General features: G+C 35.0%; 1 protein-coding gene across 1 annotated transcript in view; it reads right to left on the reverse strand.

The window, feature by feature from the left end:
• Positions 1–6,231: 6,231 nt before the first annotated feature.
• Positions 6,232–21,833, reverse strand: part of LOC129003255 (uncharacterized) — a 59,820-nt gene continuing 44,218 nt past the window's right edge. The window contains exons 3-4 of the mRNA XM_054431552.1: positions 9,709–20,029; positions 6,232–6,698 (exon numbers count right to left, since the gene is read on the reverse strand). Of these exons, the coding sequence (XP_054287527.1) occupies positions 6,660–6,698; positions 9,709–20,029 (10,360 nt within the window). The 3' untranslated portion in view covers positions 6,232–6,659. The remainder of the gene's footprint in view (positions 6,699–9,708; positions 20,030–21,833) is intronic.

Genomic DNA, 21,833 nt, shown 5'->3' on the forward strand with positions numbered 1-21,833 from the left:
TACTGGCTTTTAATTGTTATTGTTTATTCTTTAAAATCATCTGATCCTTTCTAAATTGTTACAACAATGTAAGACAGCTGGTTTGCCCTAACAACAACATTTTAATTTTTTTACTAGATGGTAAATGTATTAAGTGTCCTATTTTTACCTTAACTATTGAGATCTGTTTAAGGTTACGTAATGTACTCTGTATCAGATGATTTTGATGAATAAACAATAACAATTAGAAACCAGTAAAGAAATTATTAATTATTTAAAAAATTAATAACTCAGCTGTTTGTTGTCCGATCTTTAAGATCTATGTGTCATTTGATTTGGCATAAAATTTCCTACATTTTCTTATTATTGTATTTTTTTTGTAACTCTAGTGGTTTTCATTTAATTTGAGGTCAAAGATTTTAGATGGCCGCCATTTTTAAACGGCTATAGTCAACGAAATTAATTTTTGCATGTTTGTGTACCACGTTAAAATACACAAGTGTGTCAAATTTAAAGTTTGTGCCTTGATTCAATTATTTAAAAAATTAATAACTCAGCTGTTTGTTGTCCGATCTTTAAGATCTATGTGTCATTTGATTTGGCATAAAATTTCCTACATTTTCTTATTCTTGTATTTTTTTTTGTAACTCTAGTGGTTTTCATTTAATTTGAGGTCAAAGATTTTAGATGGCCGCCATTTTTAAACGGCTATAGTCAACGAAATTAATTTTTGCATGTTTGTGTACCACGTTAAAATACACAAGTGTGTCAAATTTAAAGTTTGTGCCTTGATTCAAACTTGAGTTATAAGGTTATTTATAAAAAACACATACAGACAGACAGACGGAAAACGAGGCTCCGGCGACCAAATGTTATTGAAATTGATTTAATTGAAAATCAAATCAGGGAAATGGAAACTCACTTAATCTGCAGGTTGGCTGTGGGGGGGGGGGGTATTTTGCCTATTCCATGAAATGCAGAGACGGTAATGCAACCTTTTATTGCAAGGAAAGTGAATAGGTTGCTGCAGATCTCTGGAGGGAGTTGAGAACACAAAACACTGAATGTTTTTCTTTTAATTTTAGGTTTTAACGGCCGCCATTTTGAAATGACTTGATGAAACTTGACCATTTTCAACCCAGGCCGAGATAATGTATTTAAGCACTTGTATGCCAAATTTCATGAAAATCGGTTCAGGAATTCGGTCGTTATAGCCAATTCATGGGGACCCAGCATCCTCTTACGGCCGCCATTTTGATGACGTCATTACGGACGACCGAGGTCCTTAAAAATTGGAGTCTGGGTGGTTTTAGGTTCAGAAACTTGTATACTATAACCACCTAAAATTGCAGCCTCTCCGCCAGAACTGAAATATTTTCCTGCTACCCATAGTGTTGGTTAGTCTATGTCATTACTGACGCGACCTATCCAGAAATGGTCAACGCCCAACGGTCAAGAGGATGGTAATTATTATCTGATTCTCAGCACGATTCCGCAGAGGAAGATCAACATCGACTGTCATGGAGATTGTTGATAATTCTTTAAATATATTTGAGAACAAAGAATCAGTTCTGTTGCTGTCATTGCTAGATCTGAGCAAAGCATTTGATTGTGTACTTTTCAAATACTCTACTAGATAAACTAAAATTCTATGGAGTTAAGGAGAAATCACTAAAAAAGTTTGGTCTTACCTACTAATATTATAAATGAGAAAGTTTGGATGGATGGATGTATGGATGTATGGATGTATGTTTGTGACAAGTGAACGCGAAAAATACTGGTCGTATTGGGCTGAAATTTGGCATGATGATAGCTCACATTCCCGATTAACATATAGGCATATTCTTATTTCAAAAATCCTTTTGGGCTCCGCCCCAGTGGCTCTGGAGTTTCCCATGTTAACCTTATGAGAAATGAAATTATTGAATCTTAACAGCTGTTTCAACAAGTTGGTTCTGTTCTGTGATGTTCAATAGCATTAAAGTTACAAAAATTACCAACAGGGTGCAGCACTATTCTTTCTTTTACATTTATGACAACAGCTAATTTGCAACCAAAAGGTGAGTGAGCGTAGCGAACGAACTTCAACCTGGAGGCGAGTTAGCGTAGCGAACGAGCTAACCTGAAGGCAAGTGAGCGCAGCGAACGAGCTCCAACCTAAAGGTGAGTGAGCGTAGCGAACGAGCTCCAACCTAAAGGTGAGTGAGCGTAGAGAACGAGCTCCAACCTAAAGGTGAGTGAGCGTAGCGAACAAACTTCAACCAGGACGTGATTGAGCCATGCGAACGACATAATCTTGAAAATTAAGAAGTTAAACGGGGCAAAGCCCGCGGGTTACAGCTAGTAATGCTATATATGGTACCAAATACAAACTCTCCTGGTTATTTTGGTGGGGGAACCATGCTGATTGGTAAAAGAATCACAGAGAAATTGGTGAACATACATAGAAAAAGAAAACATTGCCACAAACAAATTGAGAACCTCCTCCTTTTGTTGGTAGTGGGGATGTCGATTAAAAATATCGCAAAGCTATTGAATCAGCGGATGTGATTTGCTATATACTAATGACATAGCCTTACGAACCAGTCCATACGATATATGAGATTGAAATAAACCAAAGTAAGTCATTCTGAGGTATTCATCTGACACAGATTCCCTAAGCTTCCAAAATAGATAGCTGACCCATGAAATCTTTTTACAAAGGTTGTTTATGTGAGCATGCCAAGACAGCTTGGAATCAATATAAATACCTAATAGCTTTACTGATTGTAAGTCTGGATATAAGGAGGTACTAAGAATAATATTTTAAGTTTTACTTTGGTTACAAAGAAGTTTATTTGTGAAGAACCAGTTTTTAGAGCATCTCGATCCCTGGGCTTCACTAATTTCTCTGAAGATGCTCTATTTTTTCAGAATTTTTCGTAAAAATTGATGTGTCATCAGCATATATTAATTAGGTACGGACCTAGATCTTAGATTCTTTGAAAGATCATTTATGGCAATTATAAAAAAGAAAGGTCCAATAACAGATCCTTGGGGCACACCCATTTTGATGTCCACAACATTATAGTTAGTACCCTGAACACAGACATATTGTTTCCTACTAGATTCCGGAGAGGAAGATCAACATCGACTGTCATGGAGATTGTTGATAATTCTTTAAATATATTTGAGAACAAAGAATCAGTTCTGTTGCTGTCATTGCTAGATCTGAGCAAAGCATTTGATTGTGTACTTTTCAAATACTCTACTAGATAAACTAAAATTCTATGGAGTTAAGGAGAAATCACTAAAAAAGTTTGGTCTTACCTAACTAGTAGGAAACAATATGTCTGTGTTCAGGGTACTAACTATAATGTTGTGGACATCAAAATGGGTGTGCCCCAAGGATCTGTTCTTGGACCTTTCTTTTTTATAATTGCCATAAATGATCTTTCAAAGAATCTAAGATCTAGGTCCGTACCTAATTAATATATGCTGATGACACATCAATTTTTACGAAAAATTCTGAAAAAATAGAGCATCTTCAGAGAAATTAGTGAAGCCCAGGGATCAAGATGCTCTAAAAACTGGTTCTTCACAAATAAACTTCTTCGTAACCAAAGTAAAACTCAAAATATTATTCTTAGTACCTCCTTAAATCCAGACTTACAATCAGTAAAGCTATTAGGTATTTATATTGATTTCAAGCTGTCTTGGCATGCTCACATAAACAACCTTTGTAAAAAGATTTCATGGGTCAGCTATCTATTCTGGAAGCTTAGGGAATCTGTGTCAGATGAATACCTCAGAATGACTTACTTTGGTTTATTTCAATCTCATATATCGTATGGACTGGTTCGTAAGGCTATGTCATTAGTAAATAGCAAATCACATCCGCTGATTCCATAGCTTTGCAATATTTTTAACAGACAACCCCACTACCAACAAAAGGAGGAGGTTCTCAATTTGTTTGTGGCAATGTTTTCTTTTTCTATGTATGTTCACCAATTTCTCTGTGATTCTTTTACCGATCAGCATGGTTCCCCCACCAAAATAACCAGGAGAGTTTGTATTTGGTACCATATATAGCATTATAAATATTTAAGTGTAATATTTGTTTTGGTGAAAAATGCTGAAAAAACTTCAAATATTCAACATTTATTTTGTTTATATTTGTGCTGAGAAGGCAAAAAATAATAATAATTTTCCCACAACTGTTAGTTGAAACCATTTAAATGAAGCTACAGACAGTTCTTCGTGAAACAGTTGCTTCATATTGATTAATTAACTATTTCTTGCCATGGAGCCTAAATGAATTACATTGAGAAAAATGCATTTTGTTTTGGTTACGATAAATAAGGTATTTCAACGTTTGACCTTATTTGTATATAATTCTCTTTTGATTATTAAATATTCTGACTTATAAAAACATATTGAATAGCTGTATGATATTGATAAATAAAGGTGTACAGTATTGTGAAAACCAGCATTCGTAAAAGAGGTCCAAATATAAATTAAATGCAATTATTCCTTACACGACCAAAGAAGTGTGAGAGTGCATGATAGTCAATTGTCTTAAAAGTGTTAAATATATTAATTACTAAAACATGCATTTGCAAATGTGGAATGTTTATTAATCTCCAACTTAAAATATGTGAGCTTGACTAATACAAGTTTACTTTATTGAAATTTTTTCATTCTTTTTAGAGCGTTTGAAGTCGGTTGATTTTTTTACAAAAATAAATTATTGAGATATTGTGAAACTTGCTATCTAAATAAACAATGTTGTAACATGCTTCAACCAAAAACATTGCCGTTATGGGCAGAAAATCCAAGATAGCCGGCGGTCCTGGACTCTTATAAAGTAGCAGTTTTGAGTTTATTGACATTTTGGCAGCCTCAGCTGTTGAGCTGTGTCAATTGTTTTAATGATAGGATCAAAACCACCTAAATGTTGTGAAGGGAGTATGATAACATTGAGTGGTTGTTGTGATAATGAAAAAGAAAACAAGGTATTGGTAAAAAAGATTTAATACAAAAATGTAACAAAACATATCAAATTTTATGTACATAATATCTTATTTCAATATGAAACAATTTTCCCTTGTTTAACTAATTACCGGTGGGATGGTAAATTTACAAAATAGGTGATTTGTTAGTAATAAATTGAGATAGGAGGGAATAAATCACTTTAAATAATGCAACTGGCTGAATTACGCTACAACGCTGGGACATAGGTGTTTATGGTTCCTGCAAGGCTAGTTGAGTGCAGGATTTAATGGGAGTACCGTAGAAACCTTCCCTAGTAAGTTGCGTACGATACTTTTCTTCATACTAACATTCATGTTTTTAAATTTAGACGTGTAGAATAACATAAACTTACAATTATTTCTATCGTTTTGCCAATTTATCAAAATGGAATACTGTAACTTGTATTTAGATTTATCAGGCAGCAGATATGAATTAATTTCTTTTGACTATTGTTTCATGTGGAGTTTTACAATATATTTTGTATCCTAATTCATCTTCTAATATAATTTATTAGTAAATTATCTAAACAGTCCACACGGTGGCGCTTGAGGCTCTACGTGATGAGGAGGGGGGGAGGCAGCTTCGACAGCCTAGTATTGTTGAAGCCTATTGTAAAACTGACTGTTAACTGTACTCTAGCTGACTTTACCCTAGCTCAGCTGACTTTACATGTAAATCCTGCGCTCAGCTAGCCTTGCACTGCAACTTGTATGTTTGAACCGCAAACCCTTTCTACAAAAAAACTACTTTCTCGTCTGAAAAGAGTACAGTAAGAAGCTGCTTACTCTGTAGTTTGGCGAAAAATACATATTTCTTTGGTACAGTGTTTTATAACACTAATACCTGGTTTAAATTCTAAAATCACCTTTTAACTTATAATGACTAGTTAACACAATCTTACATCTGATCTAACATTTAATTTTCTTTCAATTAAAAATGTTATAAGCCTATACAATATTTGTTATAAATGCTGAACAAAACTAACCCTATATGTATCGTGAACATCGTAACATTTACTCAATTAATTGCATTTAGTTAAAAATTTTAACAGAACACCCATCTAACTAGGCTACTGAAAAAAATTAAATTTACTTATAATTTATAATTTATAATTTGTGCAAGTAGTAACTACATAATATTAAAACATTTAAAATTGATTTAAAATTAAAACAAATGGTATTCCTGTTTAATTGCACTATTCTCAGTGTCAGAGGATCCAAACCCAGCGATCCAACCTGGCGATCACAAGGACACCATTATTAAAACATTAGTAAATAATCTAAAAATAATATAGTTTTTGTTCAAAACGCTACAGCCCTGTTTTGCTTGTGGCTCTAAAAAGCATCCCTCATTTAGTCGTCATAGTAAATCTGACACTGAGTATTCTCAATGAAAACATAACATATATCAGTAATAATCCAAAATTAACAGGCAATATGATATTAATAGCGTAAAAATATTTTCCATAAATGAATGCTTCTTATATTTTTAAATCAAACAACACATATAGATAAGCGTATTCAAACAAAAATTTACACTTAACACAAATAACATTTAAGTTTTCTATGTTCTTACACAATTCTTTATGATAGAGTATATGACATCATGGCGATGGCCAAGGCATGTTGATGGCAGTGGTTGAACCACTTTGTCTTACAGTGAAAGAATCAGTCATCAATTGTTATCACCTGATCGCTTTCTGCCCACTGAAAAGAAGAGAACACAGCATTAAACTAACAAATGATTAAAGAAACCCTCCAGTGTGAACAAAAGACATAACTGCTTATGCTGTTGGTGTTGATGTGTTTTTTAAAGCCTTGGACAGTTTTTAAATTTTATGTTAAGTAACAGTCTCTAAACTCTAGATTTGTTACAACCATCGATTTATACCGCAGGTTGAAGAACGAATCTAAAAACAGGGGCTGCCACCACCTCACTCTCTCCACCAGTAGGGGGATAAAGGCATGACTCACCCTAGTACCGAGCGTCACGCTCGCTCACACCAAGTGTTTTGGCTATGTTTGTTTAGTAGAAATGCTCAGAACAAAATTGAGTGTGAAGAAAGAAAGAAATTTTAAAAGCAGATATAAGACATATAAATATTTATATAAACAATTTACAGACTGGATGTCAAAAAAAGGAAGCTTAAAAAGGCGTGCATTTATGTTCGGAAAGTAGTTGGATTTTATATAATTTTTAATGTGAACATTGGCCAATATAACACAAATCATCTAATTGCATTAGCACATAGAGAAACAAGGTACAGAGGATACAAGCTGCACAGAGGACAACTAAACAGTGCGCTTTTAGCTCTGTGTGGTGGGGCGGAAATGTACTTGTACCGAGCAAGAGGAGTCCGAATGGCGATGGCAACATAGCAACATAGCGCACAGGACCTTGAGCGCAGTAGTAAATGATCGCGAGAGAAAAAGGAGAGGGGGGGAAGACGAATAGAATTTGCTCTAGACATCAGTGACTGGTGAAAAACGCCACTTACGTGTGTACCATTGAATGTATCCTCTGTACCTTACTTCTGTGTGATTAGCATGTCAGCATTTTGCTGAACAGGTATGTTCTCAACCTTATGTTTTGTGATACTGTAGTTAACACTTGATTAACCAGACACAATAGTATGTCTCTACTTATCTAGTGGTCTTAAACCCATAGTATGGAAAATATTAAATGAATATGTTTATGAAGGCAATATAATCTGCTGTTAGCTATGCCTACATAATTATGAAATCAAGCATGCACGGATGAAGTTAATTTCAAGAAAATAAAGTACTTTTAAGCTAGAATTTTATGTAAAGATAACAAGTTTGCAATCAACTTTTGTTTTGTTTTGTGTTAAAGCTATGAATTTATCTGATTAATTTATCCATTCATGACCAATCTAATCTGTTTTTATATAAAACTGAAAGTGTTAAGGTCGATTCACACAGCAGTCCGGTCTCAGTTGCATCCGCAATTTCTCAGTCAAACTGTCGGTCACTCTTCCGTCACTTTATTTACAGTGTTGTTATAGTCAACAATGTTCAACTAAAACACAATATTCCATCATTTTATAGTCATCGTCTGTCGTTGATTGTTAAAAACATGACTTAAATAAACTTGGATAATTAAAAAAAGTACTATTTTCTAAACTCAATCACGTCTGTCAGGCGTCCGAACAACCCAAAAATATTGGTGAAAAGAAATCTGAAATTGACTGATGTACGCCAGCAGAGCGACAGACTGAACTTTGATGGATGAGTGTATATAGTGCAATAGAAAATCCATTAAAAGAATATTTTTGTTATCTGTTAAGTGCCTGAAGTCAGTGGCGGCGATAGCGGGCCGCAGTGCCCGTGATGCGTGGGGGGGGGGGACGTGAGCTAGGGGGGCCTGTGAGACTTAAAGGATTTTTCGAGAAATTTCACCGGGACAAGGGCCCGCGATTGTGCGAAAGGCTCAGCCACACGGGCCCCCTATCATAACAATATTTATATGAGAATTACCATAAGTTTTTTTATGGCGAAAATTTGTTATAATCTGTATAAAAGCACTAGGACAAGTAGTTTACAACAGTTAAACTGACACTATTACTTGACCGATCGATATAAATTCTCTACCAACCTAGGTAAAAGAATTGTCTGTCATCAGTCATGCAGGGTTGCTTCGGCGAACTAACCTAGGTGGCTCTAACTAGCTGATAAATAATTCCATTCTTTCAATGATGCTACTAAAAAAGGATTTTCATTTAATTTCATTTCTTACTATTAGGAGGCTACACTTAAGATTTGTTTACTTCGAGTAAGGTAAAAAATTATACTTATCTATGGGCCTCGGGCCAAATGAGATCAGTTCTATATCAGTTTGCTTTGGAAACTGTAAATTTTTATATAATTTACATTTTCAAGCCAATCAGAACCTGGCCTACAAGCTTGAGAGGTTAAGCACAAAGTTAGAAAATCTATCTCGAGCCGATTTTCTCAGTACTCAATTCAATAATGCCCAATTAAAAGTAAAAGCTTTTATGTCCGCAAGGATCGAATTCACGAAATTGAAAGATTAGGCCTACGCTTTTACCGCAATCACAGATATCGACGAGAACATTTTTCCGTGGGTGACGATGACAATGTCTCCACGGCCCCAGGAGATGGTTCAATATTTTGCCGTCATTGGGAAAGAGAATAATTACGTTTATTTTTCAGTGAGAGATATATCTAGAATTTTGCCGCTATTGAGGAAAAAATTATTTCCCCATCACCACTGGTAGCAGAAGATATTAGGGATTGGGCCGTTAACGCGGGAGACGATGTTGTTATCCGATGATGTCATAGGTTTGGTTGCAATCATTGGTAGACTATGATAATAAATGTTCCTTCCATTACTACGGGAATATTCACAATTTACCGCGATCATGAAAGACGATGATGAAGCATCGGTGCCTCGGGAGATGCCATGCCAAGCTAAAGAGCAAGTTTAGGCGGTAATACATGTGATGTTTTTCAAGATTATTGGGAGGGGGCCCGGCAAACAAACATGCGGGGGGGGGGGGGCGGGCTCTTAACGCCGCCACTGCCTGAAGTGACTGAACTGTGACGTGCCGTAACTGATGTGTGTGAATCGACCTTTATGTACGTAAAAGTGCTTACAAAGAGAGGCTGAATTTTAGTTTTTTACCAAATTAATACACTATTAAGCTTAAATTTATCAAGCCTCTTAATACCCTACCTTGTTTGGTGCTTTGAATGGACTTAATATGGCAGCTATTTCTTCAACAGCCCGAATTGCGTCTGTATTCTTTTCATTTTCAGCCAATTTCTTAAGGATGCTTATGATTCTCAAATAACTGGAAAAATCCTTGAAAGCAGTCAGTTTCAGCGCTTTTATCAACATGGAATTTGACGTTTCTTTATTTGTCTCCCTTATTCTTATCTTTGTTATTGTTCGAGCATTCATTGCAATCACTCCTCTCATCAAAGCCGCTGTTTGTTCTTGATCCAAGAAACCCCCTTCACTTAACGGGTAGTTCCCAATAAAAGTTGTTTCACCATCCTCTTTCAAACCTGCAGAGGCTACTTGATCCTTGCAATCTTTGACAAAACGTAATAACTGCCCTTTTGTTACATTAACACCATTAAAGTTCAAGTGACTATCTGGCATTTTACTGATAATTTGCCAATTTTTATTGATGTTAACTAGTGCTGCACGTCTACTATCAGTGAAGCTAATTGGTTTTAGCAGGTCTTTTGGTGTGCTGTTAAAATCTAATATGTTGCTGGATAAACTTTGGTTATCATTGTTATCTACTTTATTTGTACCATCTATCAGTCCCATCAACCTGTCGCTATCGATTATACTACATAATTTGTCAAGCTCATCCTGAGTGAAGGGATCTGTCGATTCAAGAACTTCATTTGGTGTTCTCCTACTTTGCAACTGTCCTGAAACTAGCGAGTCATAAGACACATTATTTATACTATGTTGGCTGTGCCCATCAGAAAACGGTGTAGTAGCTAAGTGTCCATTGGAACTTGAAACATTGGGAATAAACTGAGTCCTTTGTTGCACATCAACTGTCTGAGGGGTTTCCATGCTAGACCTTCTGGTAACAATTGATAAGTTACCATCGGCTTGTTGTTGATAGCTTTGTGTTCTCGGTTGCCTCGATTGACTGTAATGCTGTCTGACTGGCTGCACGGATGTTTCATTACACAAGTTATGATGTTGCATTTTATGACTTGTGTTCTGTCCAGTATTTTGAGGGAATCCACCAAACCCAGGCATCCCAGTATTTTGATTAGGATGCACGGATGTTTCATTACACAAGTTATGCTGTTGCATTTTATGACTTGTGTTCTGTCCAGTATTTTGAGGGAATCCACCAAACCCAGGCATCCCAGTATTTTGATGAGGATGCACGGATGTTTCATTACACAAGTTATGCTGTTGCATTTTATGACTTGTGTTCTGTCCAGTATTTTGAGGGAATCCACCAAACCCAGGCATCCCAGTATTTTGATTAGGATGCACGGATGTTTCATTACACAAGTTATGCTGTTGCATTTTATGACTTGTGTTCTGTCCAGTATTTTGAGGGAATCCACCAAACCCAGGCATCCCAGTATTTTGATGAGGATGCACGGATGTTTCATTACACAAGTTATGCTGTTGCATTTTATGACTTGTGTTCTGTCCAGTATTTTGAGGGAATCCACCAAACCCAGGCATCCCAGTATTTTGATGAGGATGCATATCCAAACTACGTCCCATTTGGGTCTGTCGAACGTTTTGATACATTACATTCTGGTGAGGATATTGTGTCGTATTTGGATTCAAGTTTGCAAACTGATTAATGTATGGTTGAGGACTTTGGTGTTTTGATTGCCACAATATTTGCTGGTCAAATTGATTACGAGTGTTAACAAGGTGTGTTTGTTGTTTATCAAGCAGTTGTTGGAAGTGCGGAGAAGGTTGTGGACTCACAAATGTGTTTACAACAGTAGTAGTTTGTCTGTGCAGAATGTTGTTGTTTTGATGATCTGATGGTTGTTGAATGGTATTTCCTCTCCAATGAACTGGTTGTTCTTGGGACGGCAAGACTTGGTACACAGTGACTACAGGTTGTGTTTGGACCATGGTGATATTGGTCACTTGGTTACAACTGGTATTAGATAGGCTTTGCTGAGTCATTTGGGAATTCTGAGTGTTTTTACCATGAGTGTTTTTACCATTTACAGTTTGAAATACTGGCAGCTGATTGCTGGTAACATTCTGCATAGCAGGATGAACAGGAGAAACTGACATATTTATTACTGGAATTTGAGGTATTCTGCCAACGTTTTCAGTCATTACATTTTCGGTGTTGGATGAGGTAGATAAATTATTCCTTACTTGTTTATTCCTTTGGTGGTTATGTTGAATATGTTGACTCATAGTTCCAGTCGATGTGACGTCATATACATTGTTTTGATTGAAAACCATGTTGACTTCAGTATTATTTGGCCTATTTCCTAATCCCTGTCGTGGTGGTTCAACCATAAGATCTTCTGGTATAGAAGATGTACTAAAATTTGGAGCAACCCCAGTGCCATCTGTTGGTAGATGATTGCCAGAAATATGTGATACATTTTTGTCATTGGCTAATGCCCTAGTAATAACTGAGGTTAAGGTAGAAATTTCATTTACGTTTTGTGATATCTCATTTGTATTTAGATTTGGGACCTGAGAGTTTTCCCTGTTTTGGGGGGATAACTGACAAGTGGAAGTTTGGATTATATTATGATCTACATTTTCCAGAGTTGAATTATAACGTTCAGAGGATTCAGCACTGTTGCTAATGGTATTTGTTGTCACTGTGGAACTGAAAAGAGCTTCATTTTCTTTGCAGTTATTTTCTTTTGATACAGGAGTACTTTCTTGCTCCATTTCCATCTTCAAACATCGACTTGAGACATATGTGTTACAATTACTTATTAGGAGGGGGAAATCCTTCACTTCATTCAGTATTTTGAGTACAATACTACAGTCATTGATGAAAGCCATTTCACTCTGGTCAAAAACATGTTTGTTCCTATCATTTCTAATCCACTTTTTGAATACAAGAAACAAACTTTCTTTTAAATCAGTGTCATTGCATATGTGCTGAATTTTTTGAGACAGAAAAACATATATTGACAAGTAAAAGTAATCAGATGCACATTTAAAATAGTCTATCAGATTAGAAAATGTTTTCTGTAAAAATTTCTTTCTTTCAACAAGCTTGCGTTCATACTCATTTGTTGCTCTTTTGATTTCCAGCTCAACTACTTCAACAGATTTAAGTTTTTTCACCCTCTCGATAAAGTCACCTTTTTGTGCATAGTCAAACTGTATGCATTTAATAATATCTTCCAGTTGTACATACTCTTTACTTGCCATTTTAATTGACATTTCAAATAATGATATCAACTCTTTTTTTCTATTTTCTTCACAAAAAAAGTCGTTAAAAATTGATTTTATGTTTTTGCCTGGACATTTTTCTTCAGCTCTTTCAAGCTGTGCATTGTCAGTGGATTCAGGTTCCACATACCAAGTGGTCCTCTTGACACTTTCTTGATCATTTGGTTGAACTTGATTTGATAGGGCTTCAGGACTTAAGACACTAATGCGGCGCCTCGTTATACTGCTTTGTCCCAATGGCTGATCAGGTCCTGATTGTAATGAACTGGGAGACTTAACTCTTAATGTTAAAGGTCTATTTGCTGTAGCTTCACTACGACTTAATACCTTGTCATTAGTTGATTCTAGAGGATGGATATCTTGAGTAAATAGTTCACTATCATCCACTGACTTTCTAGCAGAACCATTAGTGGCTTGACCATTTTCTTGTTCACTATCCAATCTTGATAAAAGTGGATGTGGCTTGCTACTGTTTTCGTTAAAATCTACATTGGTTTTCAAACAGGCTGAAGAAAATGTCTCTTGGTTACTTGGGCTTCCACAGCCAGATGAAACTGAAGTTTGTCTTAATCGAGTACCACTGAGTTGAACTGTCTCAGCCTGGCTGAGTTTTGGTTGTGAGTTTAAGTCTGCCATCAACAAACCAGGACCATCATATAATGTAAAATTATCTTCACATTTAAGTTGGTTAATGACTTCTTTTGTCAGTGGGCTAGATTTCCTTTTCAGTTTTGATCCCTTTTTATCCATTTTCTTTTGAGCCTCGTCACAATTCATAACATTTCTAAAAGAAGAATTTTCTTTGGTTGTGCTTATGTCCAGAGCTTTGCTTTTCTTATTCCTTTGTGCTTTGTTTTTTTTAATTTTTTGTTGTTTCATCTTACACATTTTATTACCTCTTACAGGAGTGTTTTCAAAACTCAGGTTACTTATGCTACAACCACTGTCTTTTGCTTTCTTTTTCTTTATAGGGGGCAACTCGTCTAGTAGTTTTTCTTTGCAAGCTTTTATGGAATAGAAGTGAAATATTGGGATTGATACCTTCAACTTAAGCTTATTTAGCTCTTTGGCAGAAATCAAAAGCGGCCGATTATGTTTGAAGACACTACTGTTGGTTAATACTTTGTTGGATGTGCTGCTATAATTTAAAGAATTGCCTTGTTTATTGGCAAGAAGTCCCAAATCATTGTTTAACTCAATTGAGGGCATTGATGGGAAAGGTTCCCTTGTGATGTCTTTGTTTTTGTTAGAATTGTCTTGTTTATTAGTAAGGAGACCCACATCATTGTTTAACTCAATTGAGGGCATTTTTGGCAAAGGATCCCTCGAGATTTCTTTGTTTTTGTTAGAAATGCCTTGTTCATTGGTAGAATTGACTCCTTCCAAATCAGTATTTAATTCAATTGAGGGCATTTTTGGCAAAGGATCCCTTGAGATTTCTTTGTTTTTGTTAGAAATGCCTTGTTCATTGGTAGAATGGACTCCTTCCAAATCAGTATTTAATTCAATTGAGGGCATTGATGGGAAAGATTCCCTTGTGATTTCTTTGTTTTTGATATCATTTCCTAAATCACCACTTTTTGGTGTGGATGAAAATACATTTTTAGTCTTGACACGTTCTCCTTTTTTTATATTTTCTTGCTTTTTCACGGCACATTTCTTGGAGCACTTTTTATCCTGAATAGAGATGTTACCGACACTCGTATTGGCTTTACCACTGGATTTATCTGATGTGATATTTTGGTTTGGCTTTACATTTAAGTTACTACTTTTCCACTTTTTTCCATGAATGTCTGAGCTTAAATGATAACTTCTTTTTAAGCCCTTTATTGGTTCCAACGCTCTGCCCGATGAATCTATTTTCACAAGCTGGCTGTTAGAGAATGTAGGCTTGGGCTGAAGATTCGACGGATCTTTTTCAGAAGAGATATCCTTTCTATTTTGATTCACAAAGCTTGTAGAATTAGAACTTTCAGTACACCAGTATGGTCGAGCAACATACTTTTGCGATTCAGGTTCCTTAATGGCCAATGATCTTGGAGGGGGTGATTCTTCCATACTTTTAAAAATTGAATCAAATACAGGATTAATTAGTTTTGAATTTGATTGTTCTGGTAAGGAAAACGTTCTCTGTATACAATTTCTTACTGTTTTTTTACTGTCTCTTTTAATCGGAATTATATTTTCAACCTCACTTTTTAATCTTTTTCTCACACTTGAAGGTTGATAAGTCTTTTCAATTTGATCAGGTTTATTGGGTGGAATAACGACTTCTGAATTTTTCCCGGGGCTTGCATTGTAGGCACTTCTTTTATCTTTATCATCTGTGGTTTTAGTACTAACAACATTTTGAACTGGGATATAGGACCTAGTTTCACTATTTTTATCACTAACTCTCCTTTGGTTTGTTATTGTAATATCTCTTTTACCTGGATTGCCACTACTGGTTTCAGTTGACTTTAATGTATTTGGTGATCCAAGTGTTTCTGGAGTACCCACATTTATGTCAATTTCCTTGGAACGTTTAACTTGCTCCAAGGCCTTGTGTCGATCAGTAGGCTTATTTGATTTATGGATCCTTCTTTGATCATTATTCTTGGCAGTAACAAATTGATTTTTAGGCTTTAATGGGAGTACACGATCTTTTGAATGATATTTTTTGTTTTTAATCCCACTACCTCTGATAGAGGAGATTTTTGAAACTTCTTGTACTTTTTTTGCAAGACTTTCTGTTTTTAATATGACAGGAACACTCTGTTTGAGTAGAAATTTATCGCTTTTAAGATAATTTGGTGATTTTGTTGGAATGTCATTGTGTTTTCTTTTAGTTGAAGGTGCAGGTTTATCTGTGTTGATTTCTAATTGAGGCGTATCCCTTAGATCATTCAATACTTCAGTTTTAACCTTGAAAGGCAAATCATTCCATTTGGATTGTGATATAACAAATGGATCGCCAAATCCATTTATAATTCTTGGTCTGACATAATCTTCCTCATCACTCTCATCGTCTGAAGATGAAATTTGCAAGTCTCTTAAAATGTTTTTTCCATCATCGGGCTTGTCTTCCAAATTGAATTTGTTATTGGTAATTTGTTTATCTAATTCCTGTATTGTAGAATTAGTAGCTGTGGATAATGATGCAGATACTGGAGTTGGGACTGATAAAATAACACTCTCAGTTCTTATATTTGTCACTTGTATACTACTCAAAAGGTTGTTTTCATTTTCCATTAAAACACCAGTTGTATTAATTGTTTTTGGGTATGATTCCATGTCTGTGGTTGAGTTTCTTGCTATAGACGTCTCAGATGATTCAGAAAAAACTATATTTTCTTTATTCAGATTTTTAACTTGGACATTACTTAGACTGTTTTCATCCTTATTTCCTCTCACATCATTATTTTCTTTCAGCATATCTGGAAACGTTTCCATAATATTTGATTTTGCTGCTGAAGAAACTGTAGATTCTTGAGATGATTTGGTTGAAATCCCACACACATTCGTTAGATCAGTCTTCATTGCATTGAGTGTGTGATTGAACTCTATTTCAATATTTTCTTCATCCTCAACATATGTTATAGCAACTGGATCTCCTGGTATGGATTCATCAACACATTGTCTGACATTTTCGTTATTTTCACAAACTGTAGTCTCTTCAAGATGAGGGAGTCGGGTTGCTTTTGGCAACTCATGATTAAAATCAGTTGAAGCCTCTATATCTTTGGTGAGAGTAGAGATTGACTTATTAGGATCAAATGGGTTTCTGTTATCGAAAGACAATGCGTTTTCATATGATGTTTGTGCATTGGAGAGAACTACAAGGTTCTCTAATTCGCCAATTGTTTTTATTTCATTACATTTGATTATTTCTGCCGATGAACAGGTGGGCGAGAGATAAATATCTGAGGGAATATCATCGTAAATGTCAAAGGATGAGTTACTGCCTTCATCCACCAAAGAGACATTTTCAATTTCAATCTGGTCACAAGTGTAAAGTGTATTGCAATCATTGGTCTTAGGAGAGTTCAATTTTTGTTTGGATGAAAAAATAATCTTATTCTTCCTTGAAAGCAACTGCTTTAGCCGCATAGTTGTTTTAGTGTTCTTTTTAAATTTAACATTCTTAAAGTTAGACTTTCTCATTCTCGATTTTTTCATACGATTTTCAGTACATTTAAATTTTGATTTCCAACAATTAAGAGTATGCAGATTTGTTCTCCTTAGCAAATTTCTACACAGAGTTAAGTTTTTCCTATTTTTGCTAGTTTTATCCGCACTTACTCCCAAACTTGTTTGTAACACTGTGTTATTTTGATATTTTTCTGGTGGATTCAGGGACATCTGAAAGTTAGGTAATGCTGTTGAAGACTGTGAGACTAAGGTGACTGTAGATGGAGTAGGTGAAGGGGTTAATCTTACTGAGGAATGATTGTCTTGTAATACAGGTAGTAATTTCAGTATTGACGTTCCTATATTAATACTACTTTGAGCACTTCCTTGTGATTCAGAATCAAATGTTTTATGTACGGTTGGCACCAAAGAGGACGATGTTTGATGATACATCAATAATTCAGACTTTTTTGTGGGATGTGAAACTAAAGGTGAAACCTTTAAACCATGGTTTGTTCTCTTTTTAAATTTGAAAGAAACTAAACTGGGTTTTGATGATACTGGCTTTGTAGTTTCTGAGCTATTAATGGAATGTTGTGTCGCCTCTAGGATATGGAGTTTTGATGAATCTTGTGGTGACGGTGGCAGAGGAATTTCAGCTATCACATCTGGCTGTAATTCTATAGAAACAGTTGAAGATGGCAATGAGGGTGGTGAATAAGATGGCTCTGAAGCAACTGGCATTGGTGGAGGGGGTGGTATTCTTGGCGGAGAGCACGAAGGAAGAGGGGGTCTTCTTTGTACAAAATCATCATCTTTTGAAATGTTGCTATCTATTAGAAAAGTATTGTTGGTGTTTTTTGTGATTGAAGCTAAATTGTACGAGGGAATAGTATCTGCAAGAATTTCAGGGGAGGAAACAGTTTTATCACAATCTGAAATAATTTCACTTTCTGAGTAGCTACTTTCTAATACTGGTAAAGAGTTTTTTTCCTCTTCCAATCTTTCTATCTCACTCAAAATTAAAGTAATTTGTTTGTCTCCTGGTTTTTCAAGTTCTGAAATGGGTTCATCAAAAAGGTCTGGCCACCCTGCAGTGTAATCAGATGAACAATTAACATAGTGTGATGAAGCACATACTTTTTCTCCCGAAAAGTTAAATTTATATTTCATCCACCAATCTTTCAGAAGGTAGTTATCATAAGGTAATAATTGTTTTTCCTGTATTCTTTCCTGGATTTTATCGTTGTTAGAGTTTTTTTTTATAACATTGACTTTTTCTGTGGTATCAATCCGCAGATTCTCACTATTATTGACATCTAGAGAAGGATGTAAGTCACCACTCACTGTTGATGCCATGGCATCATTTTGATCTTCTTTGTTCAGAACGTTTACATTTTTAACTGTTTCTTCTTGGTTTGTTAATGATTCATTTTCTGAGGCATCATCTTTCAACTGGTTTTCCTGAGGAACTCCACTGCTCACTTCTGATATGTTGCAATCATTTTTATCTTCTTTGTTCAGAACGTTTACATTTTTAACTGTTTCTTCTTGGTTTGTTAATGATTCATTTTCTGAGGCATCATCATTTAACTGGTTTTCCTGAGGAACTCCACTGCTCACTTCTGATACGTTGGAATCATTTTGATCTTCTTTGTTCAGAACGTTTACATTTTTAACTGTTTCTTCTTGGTTCGTTAATGATTCATTTTCTGAGGCATCATCTTTTAACTGGTTTTCCTGAGGAACTCCACTGCTCACTTCTGATATGTTGTCATCATTTTGATCTTCTTTGTTCAGAACGTTTACATTTTTAACTGTTTCTTCTTGGTTCGTTAATGATTCATTTTCTGAGGCATCATCTTTTAACTGGTTTTCCTGAGGAACTCCACTGCTCACTTCTGATATGTTGTCATCATTTTGATCTTCTTTGTTCAGAACGTTTACATTTTTAACTGTTTCTTCTTGGTTTGATAATGATTCATTTTCTGAGGCATCATCATTTAACTGGTTTTCCTGAGGAACTCCACTGCTCACTTCTGATACGTTGGAATAATTTTGATCTTCTTTGTTCAGAACGTTTACATTTTTAACTGTTTCTTCTTGGTTCGTTAATGATTCATTTTCTGAGGCATCATCTTTTAACTGGTTTTCCTGAGGAACTCCACTGCTCACTTCTGATATGTAGTCATCATTTTGATCTTCTTTGTTCAGAACGTTTACATTTTTAACTGTTTCTTCTTGGTTCGTTAATGATTCATTTTCTGAGGCATCATCTTTTAACTGGTTTTCCTGAGGAACTCCACTGCTCACTTCTGATATGTTGTCATCATTTTGATCTTCTTTGTTCAGAACGTTTACATTTTTAACTGTTTCTTCTTGGTTTGATAATGATTCATTTTCTGAGGCATCATCTTTTAACTGGTTTTCCCGAGGAACTCCACTGCTCACTTCTGATATGTTGGAATCATTTTGATCTTCTTTGTTCAGAACGTTTACATTTTTAACTGTTTCTTCTTGGTTTGATAATGATTCATTTTCTGAGGCATCATCTTTCAACTGGTTTTCCTGAGGAACTCCACTGCTCACTTCTGATATGTTGGCATCATTTTGATCTTCTTTGTTCATTAGGTTTATATTTTTATCAGTTTTTTCTTGGTTTGGTAATGATTCATTTTCTGATGCATCATCTTTTAACTGGTTTTCCTGAGGAACTCCACTGCTCACTTCTGATATGTTGGCATCATTTTGATCTTCCTTGTTCAATATGTTTATATTTTTATCTGTTTTTGTTTTTTCTTGGGTTGACAATGCTTCCTTTTTATAGTCATTCTCTTGTAGAGTATTTTCATTTTTAATTTCAAACAGCTGGTTTGTGTCTTGGTTGAGGGATACTTCGGTGTCGGATTCTTCATTTTTATAACCATACAACTTCTTGGATTCTTCACCATTGGTAGACACCGTGGCTGATGATACAATATTACGAGGTTGGCTTTTGTTCCTAAAACATAACAACAATCTCTAATTAAAATCACCAAAAAACAATTCATTTTTACACAGTCAACATATTAAATCACTGGTCTTTTATGTTGGTATTTTATGTTGTAACAAACTTATATCTTTCATTAAGCTACACCCTCGATAAAACAAACTCCCTTAGTAGATTTCTCATCCCCATAGAACAGCTGAAGCCAATTTTATTATTAGTTCTGTTTGGTGCCCTGTAGAGGTCGTGTTTGGTTTACAATTTGTTATTGTAATTTCAGTCATTTAAAACCTCATTTAACCAAATAAACTATCTAAACATATACAACAACTCGTCCCCTAGTTATATACCGGTAACCAAACAGTAAAGCACAAATCATTAAATTAATCCTAAAGTAATAGAAACAAAATTTTGTCGGCACTAGCAATCAGTGTCACCGGACATGAACTAAATACGAAAAACAAGTTTTTAACTTTACAATTGGACTTTAAGAGCATAACAAAATACAACAATTTAAAAATATATCAGACACAATGAAAAGTGTTTGCAAGTTAGGGATTAAAACTTGAAACTAAGCAATAGGTTACAAATATAATAAATTAATCATTTTGGCAAGTTATAAAGCAGTGGTGTAGTAAAGTGTTTCCACTTTGCTTTTTCCAAACAATCTATACTTTAATACTTTTAATTAACCGACTTCCCCACTACCAACAAAAGGAGGAGGTTCTCAATTTGTTTGTGGCGATGTTTTTTTTTTTCTATGTATGTTCACCAATTTCTCTGTGATTCTTTTACCGATCAGTGTGGTTCCACCACCTAAATAACCAGGAGAGTTTCTATTTGGTACCTTATATATTATGTTTAAGTATAATATTTGTTTCGGTGAAAAATTCTGAAAACCTTAAATATTCATTATTTATTTTGTTTACATTTGTGCAGATTGTTTACATTTTTGCAGAGAAGGCAATAAATAATAATAACATTCCTACAGCTGTTAGTTGAAACCATTTAAATGAAGCTACAGACAATTCTTCATGAAACAGTTGCTTCATATTGATCAATAAACTATTTCTTGCCATGGAGCCTAAATGAATTACATTGAGAAAAATGCATTTTGTTTTGGTTACTATAAAAAATGTATTTTAACGTTTGACCTGATTTGTGTATACAGTCATTCTGTTTTTATTAGTATTGAATATTCTGACTTACAAAAACATATATGTTTCAGTGAATAGCTGTATGATATTGACAAATAAAGGTGTATTGTGAAAACCAAAGCATTCGTAAAACAGGTCTAAATATAAATTAAATGCAATTATTCCTTACACGACCTAAGAAGTGTGACAGTGCATAATCGTCAATTGTCTTTAAAGTGTTAAATATTTTAATTACTAAACATGCATTTGCAGATGTGGAATGTTTATTGATATTCTCTACCCAGTTACTATATCATATCAATACTATTATGCCTGCTTCGGAAAGTCCTAGAGGAAGATGATTTGCAATTTCGACTAGGCTATATCTTGATCAAACAAAACCACCTACATGGCTTGCACCACTTTTAGCTGAACCAATCTTTCATATACATATTTCATTTGCAGATGTGGAATGTTTATTAATATTCTCTACCCAGTTACTACAACATATCAATACTATTATGCCTACTTCGGAAAGTCCTAGAGGAAGATGATTTGCAATTTCGACTAGGCTATATCTTGAGCAAACAAAACCCCCTACATGACTTACACCACTTTTAGCTGAACCAATCTTTCATATAATATTTTCCAAAGGTACTATACGTGTTAACGACCAATTTTCC

This window comes from Macrosteles quadrilineatus, unplaced genomic scaffold (assembly GCF_028750875.1).
Source record: "Macrosteles quadrilineatus isolate MER2022 unplaced genomic scaffold, UCM_ALF_1.0 Scaffold_1__1_contigs__length_201487025, whole genome shotgun sequence".
NCBI lineage: Eukaryota > Metazoa > Arthropoda > Insecta > Hemiptera > Cicadellidae > Macrosteles > Macrosteles quadrilineatus.